Source organism: Aureococcus anophagefferens (genome assembly GCF_000186865.1).
Source record: "Aureococcus anophagefferens unplaced genomic scaffold AURANscaffold_65, whole genome shotgun sequence".
Lineage (NCBI taxonomy): Eukaryota > Pelagophyceae > Pelagomonadales > Pelagomonadaceae > Aureococcus > Aureococcus anophagefferens.
Window position 1 is genome coordinate 37,853 of NW_008705617.1, and position 25,772 is coordinate 63,624.

The following is a 25,772-nucleotide window of genomic DNA, read 5'->3' on the forward strand; positions in this document are numbered from 1 at the left end:
GGACGACCGATTTGACCGACGCGACGCCCCTCCCCCGGCCTGTGAGCGGCCCGGGCAGCCCCGCGCAGCAGCGTCCGCCATCGACCCGCGAGCGCCCTGCCACAAGGGCTGGCCCAGAGGAGCCGAGGAAGTCGATCTGACATGTTCGGGCTGAAACCGCGTCGCGCGCGGCCGCGCGGCCACGCGCGCGTGTCGCACGTCCTTCGAGCCAAGCCAGCAACTGAGCAGCCCGAGGGCACCAGACGTGTACCCCGAGCCTCCGCGCCAGCCAGCACGCTGCCCGAAGCCCAAAAAGTGCTGCTCTGGCGGTCAGAGAGCATGTCGAAAAGCAGCGACTTCGCGTGCGCCTAAAAATCGAACGCAAACGGGGCTATGGTCACGGCGCACAGTTTCGGAGAGAGGACGTTCCCGGCTTTCAGGCGTACTAGCCCGTGACCATAGCCCCGTTGAATGCCGCGCGGCAGCCAAATGCAAAGAGAGGCTCTCCATGCTTCTCCCCCAATACTCTACTGAGAGTAGACTAGTACAGCTGTATGTTCTCGAGTTGTAGCTGCTCTAGTAGGCGGCGCCGCACCTGCGATCCCGATCGGCCGCCAGCCCGGGCCCGTGGCCTTTGCTTGTTGATCTATCGTAGTGCTTGCGGCCGGTGAAGAATGGTCGCGATGAAGAGAATGGTCCTAATATCGATGTTGGCAACCTGTTGCACCAGCCGAGAAACACACCTGCAGATGGCGATTAGGGCTCGAGCTAATCGTTGTCCACAGTTCAGTGTGCGACGATTGCATCTTTTCACACACACGATGCGTGGAGGGGGCGTGGACCTACCGAAGTGTGTATTGAGAAGGTCACTGGAGAAAGCCTTTGCGGGCGGCTTGACCGGATCCGTTGCGGGCGTTGCGCAGGTGCTGACCTTCATGTGGCTGCGAACAGCAATGAATTATCAATATCGTCATGGTGGAAACTTGCGGACAGTACTGCCCCTTCTTTGGGGTGAGGGTGGCATCCGCCGTTTATATCGTGGACTCCCATTCGCTATCGTGCAGGGACCGCTATCTCGATTTGGTTCTGCTGCTGCGAACACATTAGTGCTCGGGCTCCGTGATGCAGACTTATTTGGGTTAGGTGCATATCCTGTCTATGTGGTAACTTTTATAGGTTCCCTCCTCACCGCCATTTATCGATGTTTGATTATGCCAATTGACACGCTCAAGACGGTGTCACAGGTGGATGGACGCGTTGGGTTCGACGCTGTTATACGGCGTGCATTCAAGCATCGCAACCCTTCGGTACTCTATACTGGCGCTTATGCAATGGCAGCTTCGACACTAGTAGGCCACTATCCTTGGTTCTTAACTTTTAACATTCTAAACAGCCTCTACCCGAAGCATGATCGGGCCTTGTACAACTCGGTCCGCCTTGTATTGATTGGCTTCTTCTCTTCTTTAGTTTCTGATGTCGCATCCAATCCTGTTCGCGTAATAAAGACCACGAAGCAGTCTTCGGTCGCTCAAATTTCAATCAACAGCGAAATGCCTAGATCGAACAGATGTGCAGGTATAGACTCTACATATGTCGAGTTGATCAAGGAGATAACCCAGAGAGATGGTCCTAGAGCCCTGTTCACTCGTGGGCTTTCCACTCGCATATTGGCAAACGGCCTCCAGTCCATCGTCTTTACAGTTATCTGGCGCGTTCTTCTTGAATAACGAAGACCAGATAGACCCCTGTAGCAGTTTCACGAAACAAGATTGCAGTACCACTCCGCATCACCATGTCATTTGACATTCTGTGCTCTCAACACCTTGTTTTGACTTATGCTCTCAACTTGAGGTGGTCGTCGACCAGGAGACTCCGCTGGAAGGCTCTGGGCGCTATGAAGCTAATTTGATCGCGCCTCTACCACGACAGAAAAACAGTGTGGGGGGGGGGGGCTTTATAGTCCAAGCACCTGCCCATTGTAACATATCCCGCCGGTGGGATGTGCTAAACGCCGCTTCAACTTGGACCTCAACCTCAAACCCTGCACTTCAACAGGGACCTCAACACAGCCGCCTGCCCTTCAAAAGGGACCTCAACACCGCCGCTCACGCCTTGCGGCGGACCTCTGACGCGCCGCCCACGCCTTAGAGTGCGCGACCCGCCCCAAGCCACGTGCCAGAAGCCCTCCAGGAGCCCCCCAGAAGCCGGAGCCCTCCAGAAGCCCTCCAGAACCCTTCTAGAACTCTTCCGCGGACCCGAAATACCCCAAATCCCTCAGGATTTTGCGATTTCAATTTCCCCCGCTGCCTCGCCCTAGTAAACTGCCCTTTAAGCTCCCTGAAAGTCGCAAGATGCTGTTTTAAAGGCAACGAGCGCGCGATGGAGCACCACAAACGGCCGCGTTTGAACACACTGTGTGACAGTACGTTGAAGTGCAATGAAGTCCCCGAAGCGCCGAAGCGGCGTGGATCATCGTCACCCCAAAACCAGAAACACATCGTGCCGAGCACAACGCAAATCCTCAGTTTGGTAAGGAACTAGGGTAAGCTTTGGATCTATATATTTCTTACTGGCCATGAACGCGACGAAGCGAGTGGACAGAAACTCTCTATGTGCTTTAATCACACTCGCGTTCTGAGAGCGATATTCGCCGCTTTATCAAGAGGGGGGCGCCTTCGGCCAAGGGTACTGCCTAGCTCTTCCTACGGTATCGGACAGCCCTATGGTCGCTGTGCTTTCGGCCTTGTTTGGCGCTCTACCATGCTCGAATTAAGGCATGCAGCCATCTGGAGCCCACCGAGCAAGCAACGCCAGACGACTGCCATGATGGGCCGGATGCACATGTGGTGATGGTACTGCGCTATACATGGATGATATGACCCAAACTTCCTGAATCTGTGGCTCGTCAGCTGTGAGCACCATTGGGCTTGCTAGGGCTACCCACAGGCAACCATCGAAATCAGATATGTTCGTCCGTACTCAACAGCAAGGCAACCCCGGCAACAACCCATTTTAGAGCGGCCTCTTTGGTATCCAATGTCGCAAGGAATACATATGTAGGACCACGGAAGCTGGTAGAGTAGCAGGGGCAATTGTATATATCAGGTCTCAGGTATCCAATCGAAGTTGGTTCCCAATTCAGTTCAACGGAGACCGCCTTGATATACAACACTGGCATTTTGGGCAGAAGTTCTTTGGAGCGGCTCTCTACAATTACACCAGCACATTCAACGCCAGAGACAGACTTAACATGGCCCGCCGAGCTTGCTTCATCGACGGGCATCCATCGAGCGCCTTGCATGTACAGGCCATGGATAAAAGCCCCGTCAGGTGGTCTCTTGTCCACGAGGACCTCCAGATCATCTGGGCGGCGGTATGTCGTAACATTTGTTTCCGTCGTCATGTTGTCGAGTGGAAGATTCTTCTTCCGAGCAACTACCTGCTGTATCGCAGTCAGAAAGGCAGTGGGGTTGAACAGGGCCAGCCACAAAGAAGTGGGCAATTCAAGCTTTGCCTCCCAAGTGACGAGTTGTTCTATACGTTGCTCCAAGTCATGAAACCAGTGTTGTAGGTTTTTCCTGCTTGGCCAGGCAAGCTTCTCCCACGATGCCAAATGAAATGGATTGCGCCCAGGCACTTCATTCAGAGATAGGGCGGAGGCCAGGTCTTCCATCTGCTGGGACATGTTCAGCTGTCCGTTTAGTCCCTTGCGCAGCTCGCCAAGGCTGCGTGCAATTTCTTCTACAAGACTGTTCATCCGCACCACTTCCTGCGTAGCGACGACGACATACGGAGCCAGAGGCTCGGTCAAGAGCGGCTTTGCCTTGTCTTGAACGGATGGCAAATTAAACCGACCCGGTAGTCTCTGCTCTAGCGAATCTAGGACCTCTCCCACACCACCACCATTCTCACCGCGGTTGTCGACGGTAGCGGCCCCACCTTGACGCAGGCGCAGCACTATCCCCAAAATACTCTCGGCAGTGGAAGTCAGGTATCCAATTTCTGCATTTGGGTGCAGCCCAAAAAGGACGGGAGTCTCAGAGGGTAGTGACTGGTCTATGTGGGCAACATAACCCTGATGATCTAATGTTCCACTGGCAGAGGGGAATCCTGGCGCAAGTTCCGCCCCGGGCTTGAGTAATTGTTCGTTGAACAGCGCAGACAAGTAGGAAACGTTCGTCCGGCGATCCCAGAAGTCGGTTATGTGACCGCCGTACATAATTTCGCCGAAAATGTATCGAAGATCATCCCATGGCACTGAGACACCCCGTCCGTCACTCCCTTCCGGTGCTTTGTCCATGTAACTGGTCAGCACATTGGCACAAATCTTAAGATCACCTGTATTGAAACCATATGAACGGCTCCAGCCCTGTTGTCCAAATCTGCGACGGCCAAGAATAAGAGCATGGAAAAAACTAAGCCCAAACAAGCATCGACGGAACTCGGCTGTGTGGTGGCATGCATCAAGTTGGTCTTGAGAAAAGCATGCCCACGCACGCTGCAAATTTGACTTGAGATCTGCCGGGGCCTCATTAGCAACTTTGATGCAGGTTTGCAACAGGCTCTCGGGGAGATTAGAAAGATGCGGAAGTGGGGGAGGTTCTGCGCTGAGGAAGCAGCGGAAATTCATGGCGGCCGTCTCACTTGCAAGCTCGAGTTTACGTTCCAGCTTTGGTAGCCACGACTCCATCAACTGTATATTTTGAAGCATAACCCAGCCGCCCTGTCTCGCCATTCGATCAAGTGTTGCTTCTGCGGGAGTTTCTTGACCTTGACCCATGGAAATATTGCTCAGTGTGCCTTTTTGAACGCTTATGTCGAAGCCAAATCCGAGTGACTCTACCCAGGGAGTTGGGTCAACACCTGGGAACAACACAAAGAAAATAGGCGTTGACGCTGAACTTTCCATATATGCGCTTAGCATGTTAAACGCTTGAGGCTGCGAGAAGGAAGGACCAAGCTGATTTGCTACGTAGGCTCGAAGTGCTGCGGGTATTCTGTCGGTTCGCATGGCGCGAAGTATGAGAAGGCGCGCCAAACCAGACAGCGATTTCAAGTTTCCCGGGAATGGTTGCGTTTCAGGTTCTGAGTGCTCATACCAGTCGTGCCACTCGTCAGGTTCACTGTTCACCTGGTCTCCCAGGTCTGCAAGTGCATCCAGACCAAGACCGTCTGCGGCTCCATCTTCAAGCCCCTTTAATTGTGCCCAGATTCTTTCAGGAAGCCAAGCTGCGACGTCTTCCGCCATACCTGCGGGTTCTAGAGCCTCTTTGGGAGAAAGCAAGCGAAGTAGCTGAGCCGTGTTCAGGTTCCCCGATGTGTCCGCCACCGCAAATGCAAGAAGCGTGGCCACTGTGAGTTGGTCGCGAGCAAAGACTCCACGCTCGATGTATCTAAAAAGGACGGTAGTAATAGAAATCGCAAGACTCGCACAGCGCTTCTCGAATTCATCCGGAGAGAGGTCGTTCTTTTCTTCAATGTTTTTCTTTTGCAGCATTTGAGTGCTCAGCGCGAGAAGATCTTGCTGCCCTGCTAAGGAGGACTGTCGAAGTAAATCTTCGTTCCAATTGAATCTTTGCATCTGGATTATCTTCGTAGTCGCGGCCTTGAGCTTGGAAAGCATGGTCTTAGGCTTTTTTGCCACTTTCGCTTTCCGCTCAGCTTCGTGAACAAGCTCGATGCCGTGCTGAAACATCACAACAAATGCATTCAAACTGTAGATGTAATACCTATGACAGGTGGGGTGATCGGGCGACCGAGGTTCTGCGACAAAGGTAGCTCAGCCAAGCACGTATGGATGCGATGCAAGGAGTTCATTAAAAAGAAAATTGTGGCTCCACGCTTGGCAACCCCACGGTAGCGCTCGGCCGTCTCATTTATAGACGTAGTTATCTGTTTCCCTTCTTCGAGCCGTGCGGATGCATCCAAACTTTGCTGTTTGGCACTTTCCAGGCCTTCAATGAGTGCGCGGTCTTCGGTAATATCGCCCTCCGCTGTGCTCAACTTGACAAGAATATCGTCTTCGAGCTGTTTGATTCTGACCTTAAACTCATTTCCCTGGTGTATTACCGCTGCCTTTCTAGCAGCAAGATCAGGTCGCTCCTTGCGGATCACGAGGCTTAACAACTGATCTTCGAGCCCAAGAGGGGTCACAGTAAAGTTTACGAGAGTCAATTCGGCTTGTAGCTCCGGGGGATAGTGCCTGGATGCAACTATTTATTTAATTAGGAGCAACACATGAGTTACAAAGCTGCAACCCTAACTAGCGTACACTGGTTTGTCACGGATTTGAGAGTTTCGTGTGAAGAATAAGTCGAAAGCCCTGAGTATACTCAGTTTCATCATCTCCAAGGGCAATGAACTCGCGGCCACTTTTCTTGAGTACGGCCCTTTGTAATACCGGCAACAGGACGGCATCTACGCGCTCCCCCATATTCTCGATGAGAACTGATGTTCCTCCCGCCATGGCTGCACGTAGGCCAGGCAAAAGCTCAGACTGGCCGAGCCGCTGCACGCGCAAACGACCGACCTCGCGTGTCTTGATCCACGCAACCCCCTGGAGTTGCGGGTCGATCATGAGCGGCCAGCGCTTAGAGCTCGTCACTATCGCGCCATTTTCCGACGACACAGGATCACGAGGTAGCCCTTCCGTGTTCCATCCTGCTACCTCTGCTTCCGCTGCAATGAGCGTCACGACAGTAGTCGTAGTATCGAGCTGGCGCATGGGCACAGCTCCCCCGGCGACAGCTGACCGAAGATACGGCGTCCAGGATTCTTCTAGGAGCGCGTTGCGAAATGCCTTATTGAACGGACCACCTAAGTCGAGTGCTATGAATATACGTGGACATTGTCATGTCTAAGTGCAAATTTTGTCCATCGCACTGCGTTTCGCAATACCTAAGCTCAATTGCGGGTGCACATGTTGTGTATGCCCCGTCAGATGCTCAGGGAAGGGTGGGGGGGGGGGGATTTCAACTTAGACGCTTGGAAATACGAAATGAACGCGGCAGCCACCAATGCATCTCCGACAAGAGGCTCTTGCTCGAATCGAAGGCGCTCAACCCCATTTACCCACCTCACTTCTTCAGACCCAAGCGCATTGATCAGGCGCTGTGCCAATTCCAATTTGAGTTGGCCTCGCTCGGCAGTGTCCACTGCCTCTCGCTTGTCGGTCTCTGCTTGCTCATACTCCGCCGTTAGCTGGTCAAGCTGCGCCTGAAGCTCATCGACTCGTTCCCGCACAACGGCAAGCTCCGCATTTGCGCTCTCCAATTGCCGAGTCGATTCTACAACCTTCGTGCGCTTTGGTTCGACATCAAGCCAGATATCGTAGTAGGTGACTATGTTTTTTACCCAACCTACAAGACCAGCAGCTGCTGAGTTCTTTTTGTTCATGGCTTCTTCATTGAAGTGCTCCAGTAAAAGATATGGCCGTACTTCCTGAAAATTGACCTTGGGAACACAATCCTGGTCTATTAGACTCTTAAATTTCTTGAGCTCGTCAAGAAGTCCATTGACATTGCCAAGCAATGATTTTTTGCATGCGTCCCAGCTTCGGTCTTTGTCCTTGACTTTCCCGCTACGTTGCACCAGCACGCTCTGGTTGATTCCAGCGAGTAAGACGCAGACAGCGCTGAACACGTCGCCAACACCCTTGGGCGGCGTCGCCATTGTCTTACAACTGCCGAGGTCTCTTCGATCCAACGTATCAAGCGCAGCAGTCGCCGCTTGGATTGCCGGTTCTGCCGCAACCAAATCACGTTCCGCGTCTTCATTTTGACGTTGCACCTCAGCTTGAATTGTTGCTACCTTGCCGGCTTCTTCATTCGCCTTATCAGTCTCACGCTCAACGACCATCTTCTCTGATGCGACTCGAGCCGCAATTGCTTCGCTGTGTTCGCGTTTCTCATCAGCGGCCTGGACCATGATTGTAAGTTCTTGCTCAAGAGTGCCAACAGCAGAAGCCGCATCCCTTAGGCGCGAGATGCCGTTCTCGAGGCGCACGGTTGCAGTCGTGTTTTCTTCACGTCGACGATGGAGTAAAGTCTGATAAAGTCCGAGCATCTCGAGATAGCTCTTCGGTGTCAAATACACGAACCTTCCCTCCTCTAGCTGGTAGCGAGCAGCAGCTTGGCTTGCCATCTCGAAACTCAAAGGCATGAATTTCTCAATAGCGGCACGCAGTACCGGGGACTTGAACTCTATCTCGGAGAGTTGCTTTTCTGCGACTGATTCCAGAGCGTCGGTTGGCCACGGCTGGAACCAGTCAATTGTCGTGCAGTTCACCAGGGCGGGAAATCGCTTTGCATACGTTCCAAAATCAGGACCCACGGGCGAGAAGCAGATCACCACATGGAGATTTGCACGAACTTGTGCGAGAAAAAATTGCCAGCAGGCTGCCGCGTCTGTTGAAACGCCAGCCGCCTTCGCCTTTCCTTCGACAAGCGACGAAACATTGTCTCTCTCGTCTTTGCTGTACAGCTCAGGGATATTTCCCGATGCGAGGAGGTCATTGAGGTAGACGAGAAACCTTTCGTTTGTCACCTGCGAATCAGTGAACAGAAACACTACGCCCTCCTGCTTGATGCCTGCACGCGCAAACATATTCTGCAGGTCCATTTTGAATTCCCCGAGGCCATAAGTCGATGTGATACAAATGCGCATCAGCACATGGTTACATACATGCGCCGCGAGACGAGCAAGACTCTGCTTGCCGCTACCACCCACGCCAACGAGCAGAGCATGTCCCGCAGGCTGGAGTACCACACGCGTGATGCGGGCCACGTGCAAAAGAGCATCTCGAAACAGGACCAGGTCCATCGTAGGATGAAATTCATTGTATTCGTTCAGGGCGCGTTCGAAGCAGTTACGCAAGACTTTCGTGTCCTCTACCATTCCGTAGGCCGGTTCGTCAAGAGTCGCACTATCTCTGACGTGACAAAAGCAAAGTGGTGTAGAACCGAGAGCAGCCGCCTGCTCGCCAAAGAAATGAGCCGTTCCGATAGTCGGAAACGCTTTTTTGGCTGATGTCTGGAGGATATATTTGAATCGCGAGAGGTCAGCTTCGCAAACAAGTCGATCGCCGTATGTACGTTCAGATTCATGAACCCACAAGAACACGAGTCGTTCAGGCATGTCAAACTGGGCAACTTGAGGACGCGCGAGGAGCAGACCTCGAAACACGCTTGCCAGATGTCGCCTGTGTCATCGCATGACGTTAGAATAAAGAAGCTCGATGGCGATAACGACTTTTTGGTTTAATTCAATAGAAGACTACACGAGAATGTACGCAGATTCGCACACGTTGAACCTGTGAATGATAGACTTACAAACGCGTGGGGTCACGACAGTTGGACGAGGCGACAGTACTCATAGTGAAAATTTTTTGCAGTTTTCCGAAAGCTGTCGTGAACCTCTTTTTGAACAGCAAGCGCCCCCTTAATGAGATTTGACGCCAAATTACAAACGGCAGCGGGAAATCCTTCGTTCTTCAAATGACCATCCAAGAATGTTTGGAATATTGTCAAAAGGCTCGTCGCACTGGGCATGCCCACTGCGAACGTTGAAAAGTGTCGCTGGAGCCTTGGGTTGACCAGAAACGAACCAGCTGTTGGGTTCATACACGCAACGTATTGGCAATCGACGACAGTTTTCAGGGTGAGCTTGTTTGGGTCGTACCAGCTGGCATAGTCAAGGTGCTGGCGCATCAAAGCAATCGCGGACTGCGTGTCGTACTTGTCGAGCTGCCTGTTTTTTGAATCACAATATATTCTTGCCCGCTATGTTTGGCATTTGACTGCTAGCTTCATATATAAGGTAAACAAGCAGAACCACACCAGATGACAAGTAAACACTCTTTTTTCTCGTCGAACAAGCTACTTACGGCAAATTCAAATCATCTGCGCGCGTGGGGGGGGGGGGCTTGTAACAATTAGATTTTCGGTCGGGAACGCACCGATGAAGTAAATGAGGCGTGTTGAACCTGGAGGCCCGAAGGTCGACCCAGTGCGCTTTTGCAGGGGTGCTTCCAGCGAACCGAGCAAAACAGTTGCGGTACTGTAATAGTTTAAATTGATGCCAATACTAATGAACTCAGCGGGGGGGAGCTCACGTAGCATCCCGGCAATAAGCTGGGTCTTGCCAGTGCCTATCATGCAAGGAATCTTTGTATACACGAGGAATTGCAGGCTAAAGGGTTGGATTAGGATGCAAGGCGCGGCCTGCAATATCGCAGTGCTATCTAAAAGGACCACTAGGGCCTGCAAGCAAGATCGGCCGACGTCGGCGCACGAGCAAGTCCATCCAGTGGGATATACTTGCTGTTTCAGTAGTAGGTACCGTCACTTGGTCCATTTTCATGATTCGGGAGTCGAACTCGACAGTGTGAAACGAAGGGCTTTGGCGCCAAGGTTCGAACTTGTTCGAGGCCGGTTCGAGCCAGTAGTCAAAGACTGTGTCTCGCGTCGGGAGCCGGACTTGCTTAAACTGACTCTTCCACCAGTCGCTGAAAAGTTTCTTGTTATCGGACCCGTCATCTGTCATAGTTAGAGCGGAGCCGAACGCCCACACAGCGCAGAAAACAAATGTCGTTTCTAATTTGAACTTGTCATTGGCAATCTCAGAAACTACTACCCCTTCCAACATCTGCAGAAGCCCGGATATTAGCGCCATATCTTCAACGGGCACGACAGCTTTAACATTCTGATGCAAATATTCCAAGGTGACACGCACATATTTTTGAAAGAGCTCAGTAATGACCTATGTGGCGGGGCAATCCTCAACCTCGGGGGCCCATTCACCTCTAGAGGCATGTGCTTTTTTTGCGCGCTCCGAGACTTGCCGCCTTACTTTGATCCGAGTATACTTCTTCGGGCTGCGATTGTACCCATGAGGCAATTATGGAGTGCCACAAACTGCCGTCGTCGGTGCTAATGTAGATGATTCCCGCACGACTAACCGTCGCTGGTGTGGCAAAGCGAAGATCTCGGATCTCAAAGAGCATGCGCATGTGCGGCTTCAAGGGGATGCGCTCATTCGAGGCCAGGGTGAGCATTTTGTTGTCATCCATAACCTGAGCAGGCTTGCTTGTTTAGCCGCTTTCTTTGCTGGGCGGATGTTGAATAGACCTTTACCATAGCTGGAAACATGAAGCAGACACTGTAACTTGCTGAGTTCATGGACTCAATCCAATTAGCATCGAGATCGCCTACGAAAGCCGAGGCAGTCTCGCGGCGCGTCAAAATGGGGATGGGCAAACATCCGGCAATGGGAAATCTGCAGGCGGAGACCAAAAGGATAGTGAAACAGGATTCAATTTTAAATCGCGATGAATCGAATAAGGCGACAATAGTGGCAAAAAGCTTGCAAGCAAATTAATTTGGAAGGACACGCAGCAACGCACCATCGAGAACTATCCTAAGAAGGTCAAGGAGAGCTTATGTGAGAAAGGAGCTGGCGGGAGGCTCACGTACCATTTGGGCTTGTCATCTTCTATTTGGCCGAGGTCTCGCATGATCGAGCTCAGGAGACCGTCTTTCCACTCACGTGATTGGAGTGCAATGTGACCATATAAATCTTCAGTGGGCAGCACTTTGGGATTTAGGTGGGCGACCCGAACTTTGCGCTGTGGATCCTTGTTGCCTCGTGCGCGGGACAGCGTCTTCCAACATGTTGACTTTCCAGCACCTGCCGGTCCCATGACAAAAACGCAGTGTCTAATCGCCAAGAGCTCATCGAGTTGTGCAACTTTGAGCGTGAATTGTTGGTCAGGCCAAAGACCGGAATCTTCGGTGGCTTTTATAATGCATCGGGTGAGACTTACATCCACCACTCTTGGAGGATCTACACCAGGGAATAGGTCATTCAGCAAGCCTACAGCATGCCTTGGTCCGGGATTTTATCATCGTTATTCAACCCACCAAAAAATACGACCTCATCTTGCTGAACAATCTTAGGTATATTAAAATCACGAAGTGCGCGCATGAGCAGCTGTTCCTCCGGCAGCCCTGGTTCAGCTCTCTTGAGGTGGCCTGCTACCACGAGGACCGATTTCACCGCACGCAGACCCCAATCATAATGCCTGTTTGACAAACAATAGGTTTTAAGGAATCAAATATTTTGAACTAATATTTTGAACTAAAAGAGTAAGGATGAGACTGGCTGTACTGCATGGCTTGTAAGTAAACTTCCACTCCCAGGGAAACAAACACGATACTAGACGTTGCCCGGTTACGACTGTTTAGAAAGTAAGTCACGGAGTAGTGAATACAGGCCGTAAAATTTAGATGCGAGACTTCGGGCTGCGACATAGCCCTCGGCCATGAGCATATTCTCACCTGAGATCAGTCATATCAATGATGATCTGCTAGCTTGGAGATTGATAAAGATGATAAGATAACCAAGAAGCCATGATTTGGAGGCTTTGCAGACACAGATGATCGCAAATAAGAACAAGATCCGGTACCTAGATATTTACATTCATTACATTGCATTTACAAGCATGGCAGGTCAACCCGCGGAGGACACACGCGATTACCATTACTGTCATGGGACGGAAAAGTGCCTTCAGGCCTTCGGGCAGCTCCGACCGACCCAAGTAACCCTACAAAGCAGGCATGGGCAAGTGTAGTGCAGGAACCAAGAACGTACAGGATTCATTGTTATAAACGCTCCGCAAGTTGGATCAAGATTAACTTGATCACCCTCTATAATGACGTGGTGCGTTGTTAGCTGATCGTTATCATAACGTGCAGTGCCATCACAAACTGCCTTGAACTGCACGGTGCACACGGATAGAACCTCGGGGATAAGTCGATTGAATTCATCAAAGCAACCCCATGAGCCACTGGCAGCTAAGCCTTTGAAGATATTACCAAGGGATTGATAATCCATTTCTGGCGAGCCTAGGGATAAAAAGCTGTTATGTTTCCAGGCAGAAATCTTCAGTCGCTGTTCCATGTGGCTCACAATTGAACACGTAGCAACATTTCCCCAGGGCCGATGCAAGATCTTTTGTCGTCTCGGTTTTACCTGAATGAGCTCAGCTTGGTGACGCGCCATCTCCAAGACAGGAGCCTGTTCCCTCCAGACACTCACCAGTTCCTGCAGGTCCAGCCGGGGCGCATCCCATTTTTAGATGGAGAGCTTGCGTTGCGGTCACATAAAAGCGGTCCGTCAGAGGGGTAACTACGAGCCGAGAACCGTTACCGAGATACTCCAGACCATAGTCGAAGCCTGCGATGTTATTTGAGAATCATGAGAACAGCCTTTCGGAAAGAGGTGCTACACACTGCCCGCCTTGAAGGCAACTCCGCATGTACGTGCGTCGCAAACATGCACTTCAGTTAGAGCCACCACGAGACCGGCTTCTTCCTTCTCGACAAAACGTTGTTTTAGCTGCGATTGCCACTGAAACTCACTTTTTCGGAGGGCCTTTTCCCTCAGTAATTTGCCAAGCACATCGCGTGTGTGTGCATCCATGGTGATCAGACACATGACACGCTGGCGCTCACCGCCCTTGAGGTTTGTTTGTGTCAACCTCACCAGGTCGACAAGATCCTGCCGTTGTCTATCTGCATACACTTGCAGGGCGTTAGCCTCGCCTTGCTCGATCGAGTCCATTGCATCTTCTACTCCTAGAACTGACTGAATTCCCGCTACCAAAAGCGCAATTTGAGCCGGATCCGAAGATTGGCCGTCTGCATTTGCATCCAGAAACCACTCAGTTCGTGGTCGCAGAGGGTATCTCTTGCGTGATCTCTCGAGATTCTTCTGAAGAGTCTCCACCTGTGCTGTGAGGATGGTTTGTAAATAGACTTCTACCTTGCCCTCCAGTGGCACGGCAGGTTCAAAATCGACTTGTTCCTCTCCAATACCAGACACGAAGATAGTGGCACGAGGCCGACTATCTGGGACGTTCTCGAGTTGCAGCCGGGCTGTTGCGAGAAGCACCTTATCTATATGTCGCATTACTTTGTGAGGGGAAGACCCATTTGAAAGAATGTCTAGCAGGTCCGCTTCACCTGCACATACATTACCATTGACGTATTTCAAGGTCACAAAAGCAGCATGGAACACTCGGGATTTGCTGGTGAAGTAAAACCTACAGACAAAGCGCGGAGATGTGGAAGCTGAGAGATAACAAGGGGGGGTGCATTCATTTTACACTAATACAGACGTCGACGACATACCGAGGGAAGATGCGACGCTTCCCCGCCAAAAAGTCGGCCAGGGCCTTCTTACAGACATCTTGGTCCGTGTTCATACTTTCGAGACGTTGCAAGAGGCCCGATTGTTGGCAGGCTTGCTTGACATTCCGAATTTCGGCCATATTTTTGAGGATCGTCCGTACCTGTTGGTCTATCGATGCAAAACGCACCGCTTCTTCTGGAAGCTCACGTTTTACTTCGTCGGACCCGATGAAGAGCGGCTCTAGGTAGGACCAAGTCCGCTGTATATCAGCGAGCATTTGAACAACATCAGATACCGCCACCAGGGCTCGCTGCCATTCAACAGCCTGGGGCTTGAAGTAATCATATCGGCTTGCGACCATGCCTTGCAAGGCTAGTTGATCAGACTCGAGTTGATCGGTATCTTCTTCTGCTATTTTTAATAACGGTACGTCTGTCTGCTTATAGTATGTCATTTTGAAACAGACCGCATCCCATGTAGCAGAGAGTCCTCGAAGCGTTTCTTCATGCGCTGCCTCGCGGGCTGCCTTGTCAGTTATATCGCCAACCGCAGTCGCCTGGAGATGAAGATCCAGGCTCAAAAGATTTCGCAGCTTCAATCCCACGACGGCACTCGGCATGGATAACTCTGCGCCTCGCTCACCTGTGATTCTTCTTAGCTCGTCCCAGTGACGCTCGCGCATGGTTGGCTGCCGCAAGCTAGCTACAAGCGGGCAGGTCATTAAAAACTCTTTAGAAGAACGTTCTAAGCCACGATAGGCGTCGGAATCTTTTACCACGAGAGGCTGTTGCTTCACCTTGGTTAATATCAGTTTAGCATTTTCCTCCAGTCCGTTGGCATCGAGATCTTCCCACGTAAGCTCACTAGCCTCCTCAATATAGGCACTGCACTCGCCAGCACACGCCCAGAGGCCCCGATAATTGCTCAGTGTGTTTCCAGCCGAGCTGAGCAAATCAGTAGAAGCAGCAATGTCGGCTGGACACTCGAACATGTTAGCGAGGTGGATCATATCCTTGCACCGGATCTCCTCTTTCTCGTAACCGTCCGTCATAGTAGCTAAAAGTTCCAGAGCCTTAGTGACACCAGTAGCGTACACTCTGAATGGTGCTGAGTCAACCTCTTCAAGAAACTTTCGCACTGTCGCCTCATAACTCTGGATGTCGCTCTTTGTTCTGGCACCCTGTGCTTTGACTAGGGGGGCTATCTTCAGGGCGATAGATGGTGCTTCTCGTTGAGATTCGTCCCAGGATGTGCGGTGCGATTCCAGGACTTTTTCTTGCGGTCCATTGTTAATACCCTGTGCCTTCAAGTACGAAAGAATGCAATCCATGCGATCTATCAAGAGATCGGTTTCAGCTTTTTTATCATGAACCATGTTGAGATGCTCTTTGACTGAAACAAGCGCATTCCGATTCTGTAAATCGGTCCAACTATCGTCTCGAGGTTTTGCACGAACCCCCTGTCCAACAGTTTTCACAAAACTAGCGAGAGATTCGATGTCTCGCTGCAGGGCCGCGGCCACAAGCTTGCCTGTCATGGCATTGTTCGATCTAGGAACAAATTCTTCAAAACGTGGGATAACTCCACTACCTCGCACAGGACCCGCAGGGCCGCCGAACGTCCCAAGAAATTCAACTTCGATAGCATATGATCCAGGCGACGGGGCAGTAAAGCTTACATGATAGGTTCCGTCATCCCGGTCGCGCAGTTGCACGCCACTGCGCAGCTGGATATCTTCACCGTCTTCACCGCCGCCCAGCATGCGGATAAGTATGTTGAATTCATCACCTCCCGTTGTTCGATTCATGTTTAAGTTATCCCGCGCTTGGATGACAAACATAGTCTCTTCGTTACAGGCACCGCCACTGAGCAATCCTGGACCAAAAATTAGAGACTGGTGTGCATTTGTCACAGCAAAAAAAGTATAAACTTGCGACGTGGTGGTGAAGCTATCGTTATTCAACGCGACACGAACCTCGACTTCACCGGCAGGATAGGAACTAAAGTCCGGCGTTGCACAAACAAGTTGTGTGCTGCTGATGAACTCACCCTGTACGTCCACCGTCCCTCTTTTTGAAGAAAATCGCACAATGACGTCCTTCGTGTTCACAAAGTCTATCCCTGTGATTTGCAAAGGCGTGGACCCGGTTACAGGCCCAATGCTAGGATGAAGGTCCATAATTGCATACGGCGGACCAACAACGTGAGCGACATCGAGCGTGAATACGTCACCAAGCCACTCATTCGCCCACCCACCAAAGAGGACGAGTTTAGATGACTTGCTATCATAAGCGAGGACAGTATCACCGCGGGGTTTGGGCTGATCATCGCCCCCGACTTCGGGGTAACTCCATCGGTTTAGGCCTGCATCGAGTACGGAAACGTTACCATAGGGGATGCCCTGTCGATTCTTACTGTCATCCAACGGTCCTTCAAGGCCACCATACGCAAATACTTTCCACGAGGGAATTGCCATGACCGAACAGGCAGCAAAGTTCCAGCGGGGAGCGGGGAGGGAATTCTCGACGTAGGACCACACAGGTGGATCGAGGCCGTTGTCGAGTATGTGGAGATCATCGAATTGTTGCGAGGCGTTCCAACCCCCGAAAACAAACAAAGAAGTCTCAACTGCGCACGCTTGGTGACCAGAGCGTCTGTCAGGCCCACGGCCCTTGGCCGACACTCTGGACCATGCCCAGCGATCGACGTCCAGGCAGTGAAGATCATCGAGGTCGCGTCGTGCATAACCTGAGAAATCAAAATCGATGGACAGCGGTCGGATCATTGGATAGTCAGCTCAAAAGCGCAGTCGGACTCCAAAAAGGCACCATGCCCGCCGTAACCTCCAAACACGAACATCGAACGACCGATAAAAGTAGCTGTATGACCACCCCGAGGAGCAGGAAGACCTAATAGAATTATTGATTCGTCCTCCACGTTGGAAGAAAAAGCAAACCTGGCCAAGTAGTAGCTTGGGGATGGCTGCCGTTGGCCATGAAACCTGGACCTTGAGTGGAATGGGGCTGTTGCCACTCCATCGCCACGGTGTTGAAAACCCAGACATCTGAGAGTCTCAATGATGCCGTATGATACCCGCCAAAAATGATAATTTGTGTGCCGTCAAACACGCAGGCAGAATGACGCCACCGTGCCAGGGGACGTGTATCTTCTGGCAGTTGCAGTATACACCACTCTAATTCGGACTTGCCCATCCTGAGGATATGTAGCTCGTCGAGGGGCCGCGCTACCTTTTCACCAATAGGCCCATTACTCAGTCCACCAAACAAGAAACCTGTGTTACCAATGACGGAGAGCGTGTGGCCCGAGCGCGCGCACGGAATATTTGTAGGGTCATCATTACTTGCAAGACAACGCGGGCGTTTCCATTGAATTTTCGCCGCAGAATTTTCCGTCAGAACCATCGCAAAACTCTTCAAAATCGACTTCTTGACATGACATAGATTAACGCCCCTGCGCCCTTCCTTCCCGTCCACTTAATAATTATTGGAAATTAAGCTTAGATCTAGCTAAGCCCTTAAAAGGGAAGACGGAATTGCTTGCAAGCCTCTGGAGGTGGAGAACAAATAATGAGCGACCAATATCCCAACTAGGATTACAGGCTCCTGTGATACTCTCCTCCCTTCCCCGTCTTCGTACATTATAAGAACTCCGCTGGCAGTTTGTCTGTGCGGTACCGTGCCCGAGTCTACGAGACTCGGAGTAGCCTTCTCAGAGGCTCAAGCTTCTCAAGTCAGTTCTAGCACCCACTTAGACTGCCCTTAACCGGCTGATTATGGGCCCACAGTGAACTAGTTAAGAAAGAGTAACCGCGCCCCATAGGCGACGCGAGTTGGGCCCGGCCCCAACACGAAACAAAAATGCCTAGCAGCAGGGTCTAGGGCCCCGCCGGAGTCCGGGATACTCTCATATTCCTCTAACTAGAGAAAACTCTCTACTCCGATCCCATTAGCCCCCGGGCTAGAGTAGGGAGTCTGCCTAATTATTACCATACCCTAGTCCCAGAGTCAGGGCTGAGGGTAAAGTTCCTTTATATTAGAGAGATAATGAGATTCCTACCGCCGGGACGCCCGCGGGACCCCGCGGGAACCTCGCAGGACTTTACTCAGGACCGGCGGGTCTGCAACCCGCGGTCGGGCCACTCCTCAGGCGGGCCCTTTAGTTTGCTATCTCGCTAGGAGGCGGCGTTGCTAGCATGCTAGCATGCTAGCACTCGGCGGGCTGTTGGCGAAGCTGCTGGCGATGCCTCGCGCTTGACCAAGGGTTCATTTAGTGTAGCTTCGTAGCAGCATATTTCTCTGATCAGTGACAGACTTAATTTGATGATCAAAAAGTGTCGCCTGGAAGATTGCAATGGCAGTTGAGAGGTTACATTTGTTTGCATTGAGGGTACATTCTTCGGCTTCCTTCGCAAGCAAGGCGGCCGCCTCGTGGTCCCTCCCAAGATCCAGGGCAATGTCATAGATGGCTCGCGTAGTAATGACGCCATCCCCGTTGATGTCACTTACTCCAAAATGCCGTACCTAGTGCACATTCGTTTTGGCACTTGCAGCTCCAAAAGGACGCTGGACACGAGATGAGACGAGAGGTTGGATAAATCTTTGATGTTTGGAAAGTTGATACGAGAGAAGCAGCTGGGTGAATGTATCAAATCTGAGCACTTGAGACTTGCTGCGTTTCACCTCGAACTGCACCAGCCTGCAGATACACTTGGCATCACCTCGGTCATAGATTTGGTCAACCACCCATCTCCATTCAGCATCTTTAAGAACGCCTTGCTGAGTCTTATCCCAGCTTGAAATCGAGGAGAACAACTCTGGATTCCCCGCATGGGTCGCCTTGATGTTGACACAGATGAGTGGTATCACACTAGCCTTAATTTGGTCTAAGATGCACAAGATTTCTTCGTTTGCTCTATTATTTATAACCTAGTGATGCTATGTCCTAAAAGTAACCAGCGAAAAATAGGTGTTGTTTGCTGCGCTGTCGATGGCAAGTGAGAAAGCAGCGGCTTCGATTGAAACAGTTCCATATTCATAGGCCGCCGTGAGGATCGATGCAGCAGAGTCAACGACTAATGACTTCAGTCCATATCTACGTGAAATAATGAGAAACTCTCAGTACTTTTGTGCGCGGGTTCGATACCGTTCTCGAAGGAACGAGTACATGCATTGTTCCATAGTATCACTGCTTGAGGATCTGGCCTTCGCGTCGGCCTTTGCCTTGAACGCGCGTATTTGGTCAACAGTTTCGAGGAAAGACTTGAGATTTAGCTTCTTGGACACGCAGAACAAGGGCTGTTGCTGGTAGGGCAACTTGCCTTGATCACTCTCCTCAGTTTGTATGAAGCTTTGTGCTTTATACAGCTGTCGCCGTAATCTAAGCATCTCACCGTGGTGAATGTTTGCTTCCCGTTCAAGCTCGTGCGCAGCTTCCAGTAATTCTGCAGTTTCCGCCTCCGCGTGGTGTGCTCGCTGACATAGGAGGTTTCTGTTAATCTCTGCTGTTTGCAAACGCTCCAGGAAGACCTTCTCACCCTTCTGCACAGCAAGTGTGAAATCTAGAACAAGTCTCGCTTGCGCGGCGCAAAGGTCCTTCAGCGACTCCCCTAAAATGTCCGTTTTTGTCATCATCTCAATCGCCTGGGGATCTCAGGTTTTGACAAATATCTCACATCCAAGCTCTCGCACCCCTTGAAAGCATATGTCAAAGGCACCATGCTCTGCTAGGCAGCTCTCGGCTCGACGCGCCAGAGTTGCTTCTGGGGGCAGAGCTGATATTCGTTCATCCAACCGCGACATAACGAAACCTAGGTTAGCCGAAACAAGCTTGTTAAGGGTCGGCTTTACTTCACTTACGGATATGCGTGTTGAAAATTCGAGTCATCTGTGCATCCTCCGCTAGCGACAGAGTTCGTGTCGCTTTGATGTCACTATAAAGATTCGCCACAGCCCGCAGCTCATCTCTTCCTAACATCGCAGTTAATCCTTTAGAATGAATCCTTTAGAATGAGGCGGGGATGAATAAGATACGGACTTTACTTGGTTTCCGTCCACTTGGCCTTTCGTATCTCCCACTAGCCTGAGCTAAAGGAAGCAAGTAAGATCCTCCCTCAAGGGGAGGTTGAGCTCAGTTTCAATTAAAGATGCCAGAATGAAGGCCGACGGACCGCGCTTGGATGGCGCAGCCACCTCAGCCACACTCCTGCAAGCGCCGAGCTGGGAGAGGACCACCACAACCAGCAGTTTTATTTAGCTGGATGATGATAGGTGGTCTAAACTCACTAACTCGTTACCGGAAACATATTGTACTGCCGTAAATGCAATTCTTGAAATTTGGCAAAGAATGGTAGCGCTGCCAAGACGGCGTTGCCGCCTTTCAGATGCAACAAGACGGCTGGACGGGGCTTGAAACGCTCTCGTGAGGCGCGGGGGCCCGGGGATGCGGGGGGTGTTTTGCAGTGCAGATTTCATCAAAAACGCTGAACTTCAGCGAATTTTGGCGGCGCGCGTCGACGTCGGCCGGGAAAACTCCCTATAGTGGACTTTAGCAACGCGGGACGCTGGGCAAATCTGGGCCCTATTCTGCGAGGTCTTCACCCGACTTCGGATTCGTCTCGGACATTTCAAACTTCCCGCGCGCCCAAGCACGTTCTTGCAGTCGGATTTCTCGCTGAATAGGGCCGAAATCGAGAGGACTCGCGGCCATCTCTACGCTCATGGTATTTGTTTGGATCCCTCGACGTCAAATTTCGATAAAAAAGACCGGTTTTTACTTCGGATTGTCCTGTATCTATGATGGAAGGTTCATTGTATTCGAGTCTGGCGATGACCGTCACACGCGCGGTCGATCTATGATGACCGCTCGCCGAGCAACCCCATATATGGTATGATATCATGTTGAACTTGCGGCCAAATCTCTTGTGCGCGATCGGTTCGTGCAGGTGTGAATCGAGCTCTCTGTATCAATCGCCAGAGGCCTTGTCAGCATGGATTCGCTTGTCCCGGGGAAAGATGGTTTATCTAATGGCTGTGACGCGATGGCTTCTCGACTCACGGTATGCCGCATCAACATCAATTCTGAATGCAGCAAATAATATCCATTGCAAGTCTCAAACCGGAGAAACCAGGCTTGGACATTTGCGAGATAAATTTTTCATGCTACATGCGAGGCAATATGCTTACTCGACACGAGCCATAAGCATTACTCATGTCTGCATATTTGTAGAACGCCGTTCTTCACTTCCCAATTATGCGAGAATTTCATTCTGCGAGCCGACGCTCAATATCATCAATGCAAAGATGCGGCGCCATGTGAGGCGTTCGCTAATCGAGGCGCTGCCGGAGTCTGGCGTAATTTTGACGACAGAGTTGAGTGGCGCTACAGCGTGTATCAGCTCGGTGCGCGAATTCATCGTTATTGCGACTCTGGCATCTGACTTTCGATGGAAGCTCGACCTGGCGCGTTGTTGGCCTGGAGATTACTTAGCCCCTTTCCAGTTGGTATATCATAGCCTCACCCAGATATCGCTGATGCATCTGACAGACCTAGTTTCTCAGACAATTCGCACGCGTGCGTTGGTTGTATGTTATAACTTAATATCAGACCTTGCAAACTTACGTGGTGGTGTAATGACCGCCGATCTTTTCAATGGGATGATCATACTTAGGGCCTGGCCAAAGCTGCGCGGGCGCCCAAGTCACGTCTGGAGAGTCCTGGTTGTTGCTGACACGCGTCTCGATTGTGGCTCAACTATTTATGCCATGGTGATGACATCGTCACGGATGCCTGCCTCTCCACTCGTGTTATCTGATGTCGCAGTTTGTTGTCTTGAAGTGAGCAGGAGAACTTTGCTTCTAGAGGCCTTTGATGTTGCAACCAAACTTGCTATTAGGAGAGTCATGTCGCATGCCAAGTCTTTGCTTCGGATGAGCAGTGCGAAGTGGGAAGATGTCGCCTTGACACAGTACGGCGAAGATTTGACATGTTGCTTGGTGTTAGTTTCCTCTCACGACACATTCATAGCTGGCTGCCTCGGACTTCATGGTGATTGGGGTGTGTGCAGAAGCGCATGTGATGTATTTCCTGCCTGCATCAAATTTGAACATCAGCGCGCGTCGTTCATCCGAACCCACGACGCGCAATTCTTGGCTTGTGGGGATGCACATTCTGCACTCGAAGAAGGGGGGGTGACACCGGCCTCAAACTCAGCCCAGCAGGCCCAGGAGCGTCGCCAAATCGCTGTATGGGCTGATGTGAGCGTCCTGAGCGCGTAAGTGGGTTTGTGGGGGCGTCTGCCGACGCGGTCGGAGCGCTCGGAGGCGTCCAAAATCGACAAAGTCGATCAAATGCAAGCATTTCATTGGTCGGACTCGAATCCGCCGGCATCTTGCCGTTGTTGATACGTCGTGCGGCTGGCAGGCCTTGAAATCACAACGCCACTGACAAACTTTCTGAAGACGACGCGGAGTCTTGCCACAACGACGTATCACCACGGCAAGCCAGCAGCCCGGAGCGCCTCGAAGGGCAGCCCGGCTCGTCGCGCGTGGTCATGGAGCGCGACGCCTGGAGCCAGGGTGGCAGCGGTGGACACGTCGTACCCATGGGTGACTCCAGAGGCGCTCTGCTTGCGAGAATTGGCTGTGTCGTCGAACGCTCGGGCGCCGGAGCGGCGATTCCCAGTGGCGGCACAGCTTCGAACGCCTCTGTGGCGGCCCCGGCGTGGCGCCACGTGCGGCCGATCGGCAAGTACAACGCTCTAGTACGTCGGCGAATGCAGCGCTGCGCCTTGGGCCGCGCTGTGATCGGAACCATTCGTGCGGCGGCCTCGAACGACTCGCATGGACCAGATCCGACGGACCCATGGACCAGATCCGACGCGAGAAGGCGACCCCCGAGGTCGAGATGCGCCTCCCAGATCGATTCGAGCGCGCACAGCCCACTGCCCGCAGCGACTGCCCGCGCGCGGTCACCATCGCCACCTGGACGTCCTCCGAGTCCTATCTCCCCGGCCCTTTTCCCACGCGCGAGGGCTCGGGTAAGGAACGCCCTCGTCAATTTGGCGGGGGTAAGGCTTCCGTGCTCGCGCGCTTGGACGGCGTCGCGGTCTGGTGTCGCCCCCCGTCTCGAAGGAACAGAGCACAAATTCAGCTGCCACCCAAAGACGGGTTTCTCTGGAGGAGCGGGTCCGGAGCAGTAACATAACCACCGCTTCAACTTGGGCTTCATCTCACACCCTGCACTTCAACAGGTACCTCAACACCGCCGCTTGCCTTCAAAGGGGACCTCAACACCGCCCGGCCGCTCACGCCCTGCGGGGGGCCTCCGAGGCGCCGCCCACGCCTTAGCCAAAGCCACGTGCCAGAACCCCTCCAGAAACCCTTCGCGGACCCGAAATTGCATTTACGGCAGTCCAGTATGTTCCCGGTAACGAGTTAGTGAGTTTAGACCACCTACCACCATATACATCCAGCCGTGAAACCTACTACTGGACTGGAGGGTATTTGGGCAAGTTCGGGTAGCTTCCTAGTAAGTGCGCCCTAGCCCTCAGTCTGCTGCCAACAACTAGAGACTGGTTTACTGCGCTCGCCACACGTACAGCCGCTACGTACAGCCACGGATGTGCGTCTACGGGGCGCTGCTTTTCTGCGGGTGCTGTTCCCAGCGCGCACGTAGAAAATGCTCAAAGGCCAGCCCATCAAACTCCCTGGGGCCCTGGCAAATAATCGCCGATTGTGCAATGTCACATTTTTCACAATCATCAGTTTTAGCTTTTAATTGATTGGTGTTGTGTATGTAAGCTGTTTCCAAGAGCTGCCGTGGCGAGCTCGCCTTCTCTACAATGGATTTCCAGGATGTGCTCGTTCCGTTTTGTGAGTCTTCATCACTAAAGTCATCATCGCTGTCTGCAAATGAATCCGAATCTGTGTGACACTTACCCGCGGAGGACACGACCCACAGACTTTGGAATACGCCAGGGCGAAGTGAGTGTGCCACCCTGTAATGACCCAGTTCCGAGAATCTGTGAACAGAAATGGTATTCGAAAATCGGACAGAAGACGCGGAAATTAGCACGTGAAACCAAATTTGGTACCCGGCTTGAGCTCCTGGCTTGTGAAATTACCCAAACAAGAAACGCGGGGAAATGGTGGTGCCAGTACGGCGAGGTCAGGCCTCCACTCGATGCGCTGACCTATTACGATCTCAAGTCGCTTCGGCGCTATGCTTGAAACTGCGACCGTTGCAATCTGAGTATTCTCTTGCGTCGGAGCGCTGCGACCGTGAAACGGCGGGATCATGGCTTCTAGTGCACGGCATGCACATCACGTGGGGAATAGTGCATCTAAGTATCATGCACAGTGAAAAACCATTACCTCAGCAGGGACGAAGAGGGCAGCGCAGGGCGGGTGCTTCACTTCCAATCGTCGGAACGCAACTTTAACCTCCAAGTGAACCTAGCAGACTAGTAGAAGTTTACTTTCGAAAAGTGGCTGGGTCGAAAAGTGGTCGACTAACTAATTATTACCATACCCTAGTCAGGAGTCAGGCCGAGGGGAAACTACCTCCGTATTTTGGTCCCAGCTACCGGAAACTGGGGTCCTCAGAGTCCGCCCAGTCAGAGCCAACCGTATCCTCCTCCTCCTTAACCTAGCCTATAAGGCTCCGGCTCTGCGGAGGGTCCCCCAGTAGCGTGGCTTCCGTAGGAACCACCCGTAGTGACGCGTTCTAAGACGAGTCCGACGCGTTGGATGGGAATCCGATGTCCAATCCGACCACTCGATGATCGCGTTCCGCGCGGCGGCCGCGCGTCGCTCCTCGCGCGCCACGGTCGCGAACGCGATGGTGTACGCGAGCACGGAATGGATCGACACGCGAGCAGCAAGGCTCAGCAGGCGCGAACGGCGGCTCATCAGACTCCAAGACGAGCTCGGAGTCGATGCCACAGGCCGGGCTGGCACGCACGCCTGCAGCCAGCTGCAGGGCGTGCAGGAGTCCACGAACACGGAGCCGGACGAGGGCGCGCAGGGCCACGAGGACGCGAGGGACCGCCGCCAGCGGACAGAGCTCCGGAGCACCGGGGGAGCTCGCGGACCCGTCGACTGCGCCGCGGCGACGACGGACCGGCAGCGCGGCCGGCGGCCCCACCGGATCATGATCGACAGCGGCGCACCGGGACACAACACACTGGCACCGTGGGCGAAGGGCGCGTACCGGGCGCCAAACGGCACATGCACAAAATGACGCCGCGCGAGAGTCACGAGAACCGCGCAGAGAACACCATCAAACTCGTCAAGGAGGGCATCCGCGCGAATCTGCTGGCGGCCGGCGCGCCCGAGTCTCTGTGGCCATACGCAATGGTGACGTTCTGCGCCGGCAACCAAGCGCGGGTCCGCGCCGGAAGCGGCGTGAGTCCGCACTTCTGCCTGACGAAGCGAGATCCCGACATCTCGGGACTGACGACGTTCGGGTCGATCGTGTACGCGTTTGACCCGACGCGGCCGAACTCGAGCTTTCGACCGCGCGGCGTGCCGGTCCCGTACATCGGCCCGGCGCCGGCGCACGGCATTGGCGCAGTCAACGTGCAT

At 52.6% G+C, this 25,772-nt stretch overlaps 4 protein-coding genes across 4 annotated transcripts in view; 2 read left to right on the forward strand and 2 right to left on the reverse strand.

Annotated features, from left to right (window-relative positions):
• AURANDRAFT_70445 (hypothetical protein) overlaps nucleotides 1-2,237 on the forward strand; it is a gene marked incomplete at both ends in the record, with an annotated part of 8,263 nt that extends 6,026 nt beyond the window's left edge. Inside the window, 2 exons of the mRNA XM_009043721.1 lie at nucleotides 845-1,495; nucleotides 1,547-2,237. Coding sequence (XP_009041969.1) covers nucleotides 845-1,495; nucleotides 1,547-1,706 — 811 coding nt within the window. The remainder of the gene's footprint in view (nucleotides 1-844; nucleotides 1,496-1,546) is intronic.
• Nucleotides 2,238-2,701: 464 nt separating this feature from the next.
• AURANDRAFT_55580 (hypothetical protein) lies at nucleotides 2,702-15,706 on the reverse strand (the record flags this gene model as incomplete). Its single annotated transcript, XM_009043730.1, has 22 exons — nucleotides 2,702-5,708; nucleotides 5,771-6,181; nucleotides 6,264-6,795; nucleotides 6,877-6,881; nucleotides 6,974-9,178; nucleotides 9,328-9,726; nucleotides 9,863-9,878; nucleotides 9,935-10,126; nucleotides 10,230-10,725; nucleotides 10,762-10,842; nucleotides 10,865-11,050; nucleotides 11,136-11,204; nucleotides 11,447-11,850; nucleotides 11,898-12,058; nucleotides 12,212-12,314; nucleotides 12,421-12,442; nucleotides 12,515-12,580; nucleotides 12,628-12,881; nucleotides 12,946-13,008; nucleotides 13,075-13,212; nucleotides 13,299-14,000; nucleotides 14,152-15,706. The coding sequence occupies 22 exons, from the start codon at nucleotides 15,704-15,706 to the stop codon at nucleotides 2,939-2,941; spliced, it is 10,830 nt and encodes a 3,609-aa protein (XP_009041978.1).
• A 1,381-nt stretch (nucleotides 15,707-17,087) lies between these two features.
• AURANDRAFT_34166 (hypothetical protein) lies at nucleotides 17,088-17,591 on the reverse strand (the record flags this gene model as incomplete). The annotated part of the gene is made up of 1 exon (XM_009043729.1): nucleotides 17,088-17,591. One exon carries the CDS (start codon nucleotides 17,589-17,591, stop codon nucleotides 17,088-17,090), a length of 504 nt encoding a protein of 167 aa, XP_009041977.1.
• A 3,609-nt stretch (nucleotides 17,592-21,200) lies between these two features.
• Nucleotides 21,201-23,862, forward strand: AURANDRAFT_68108 (hypothetical protein; the record flags this gene model as incomplete). The annotated part of the gene is made up of 6 exons (XM_009043722.1): nucleotides 21,201-21,587; nucleotides 21,687-21,689; nucleotides 21,711-22,459; nucleotides 22,881-23,382; nucleotides 23,438-23,602; nucleotides 23,731-23,862. The coding sequence occupies 6 exons, from the start codon at nucleotides 21,201-21,203 to the stop codon at nucleotides 23,860-23,862; spliced, it is 1,938 nt and encodes a 645-aa protein (XP_009041970.1).
• Between the last annotated feature and the right edge of the window lie 1,910 nt (nucleotides 23,863-25,772).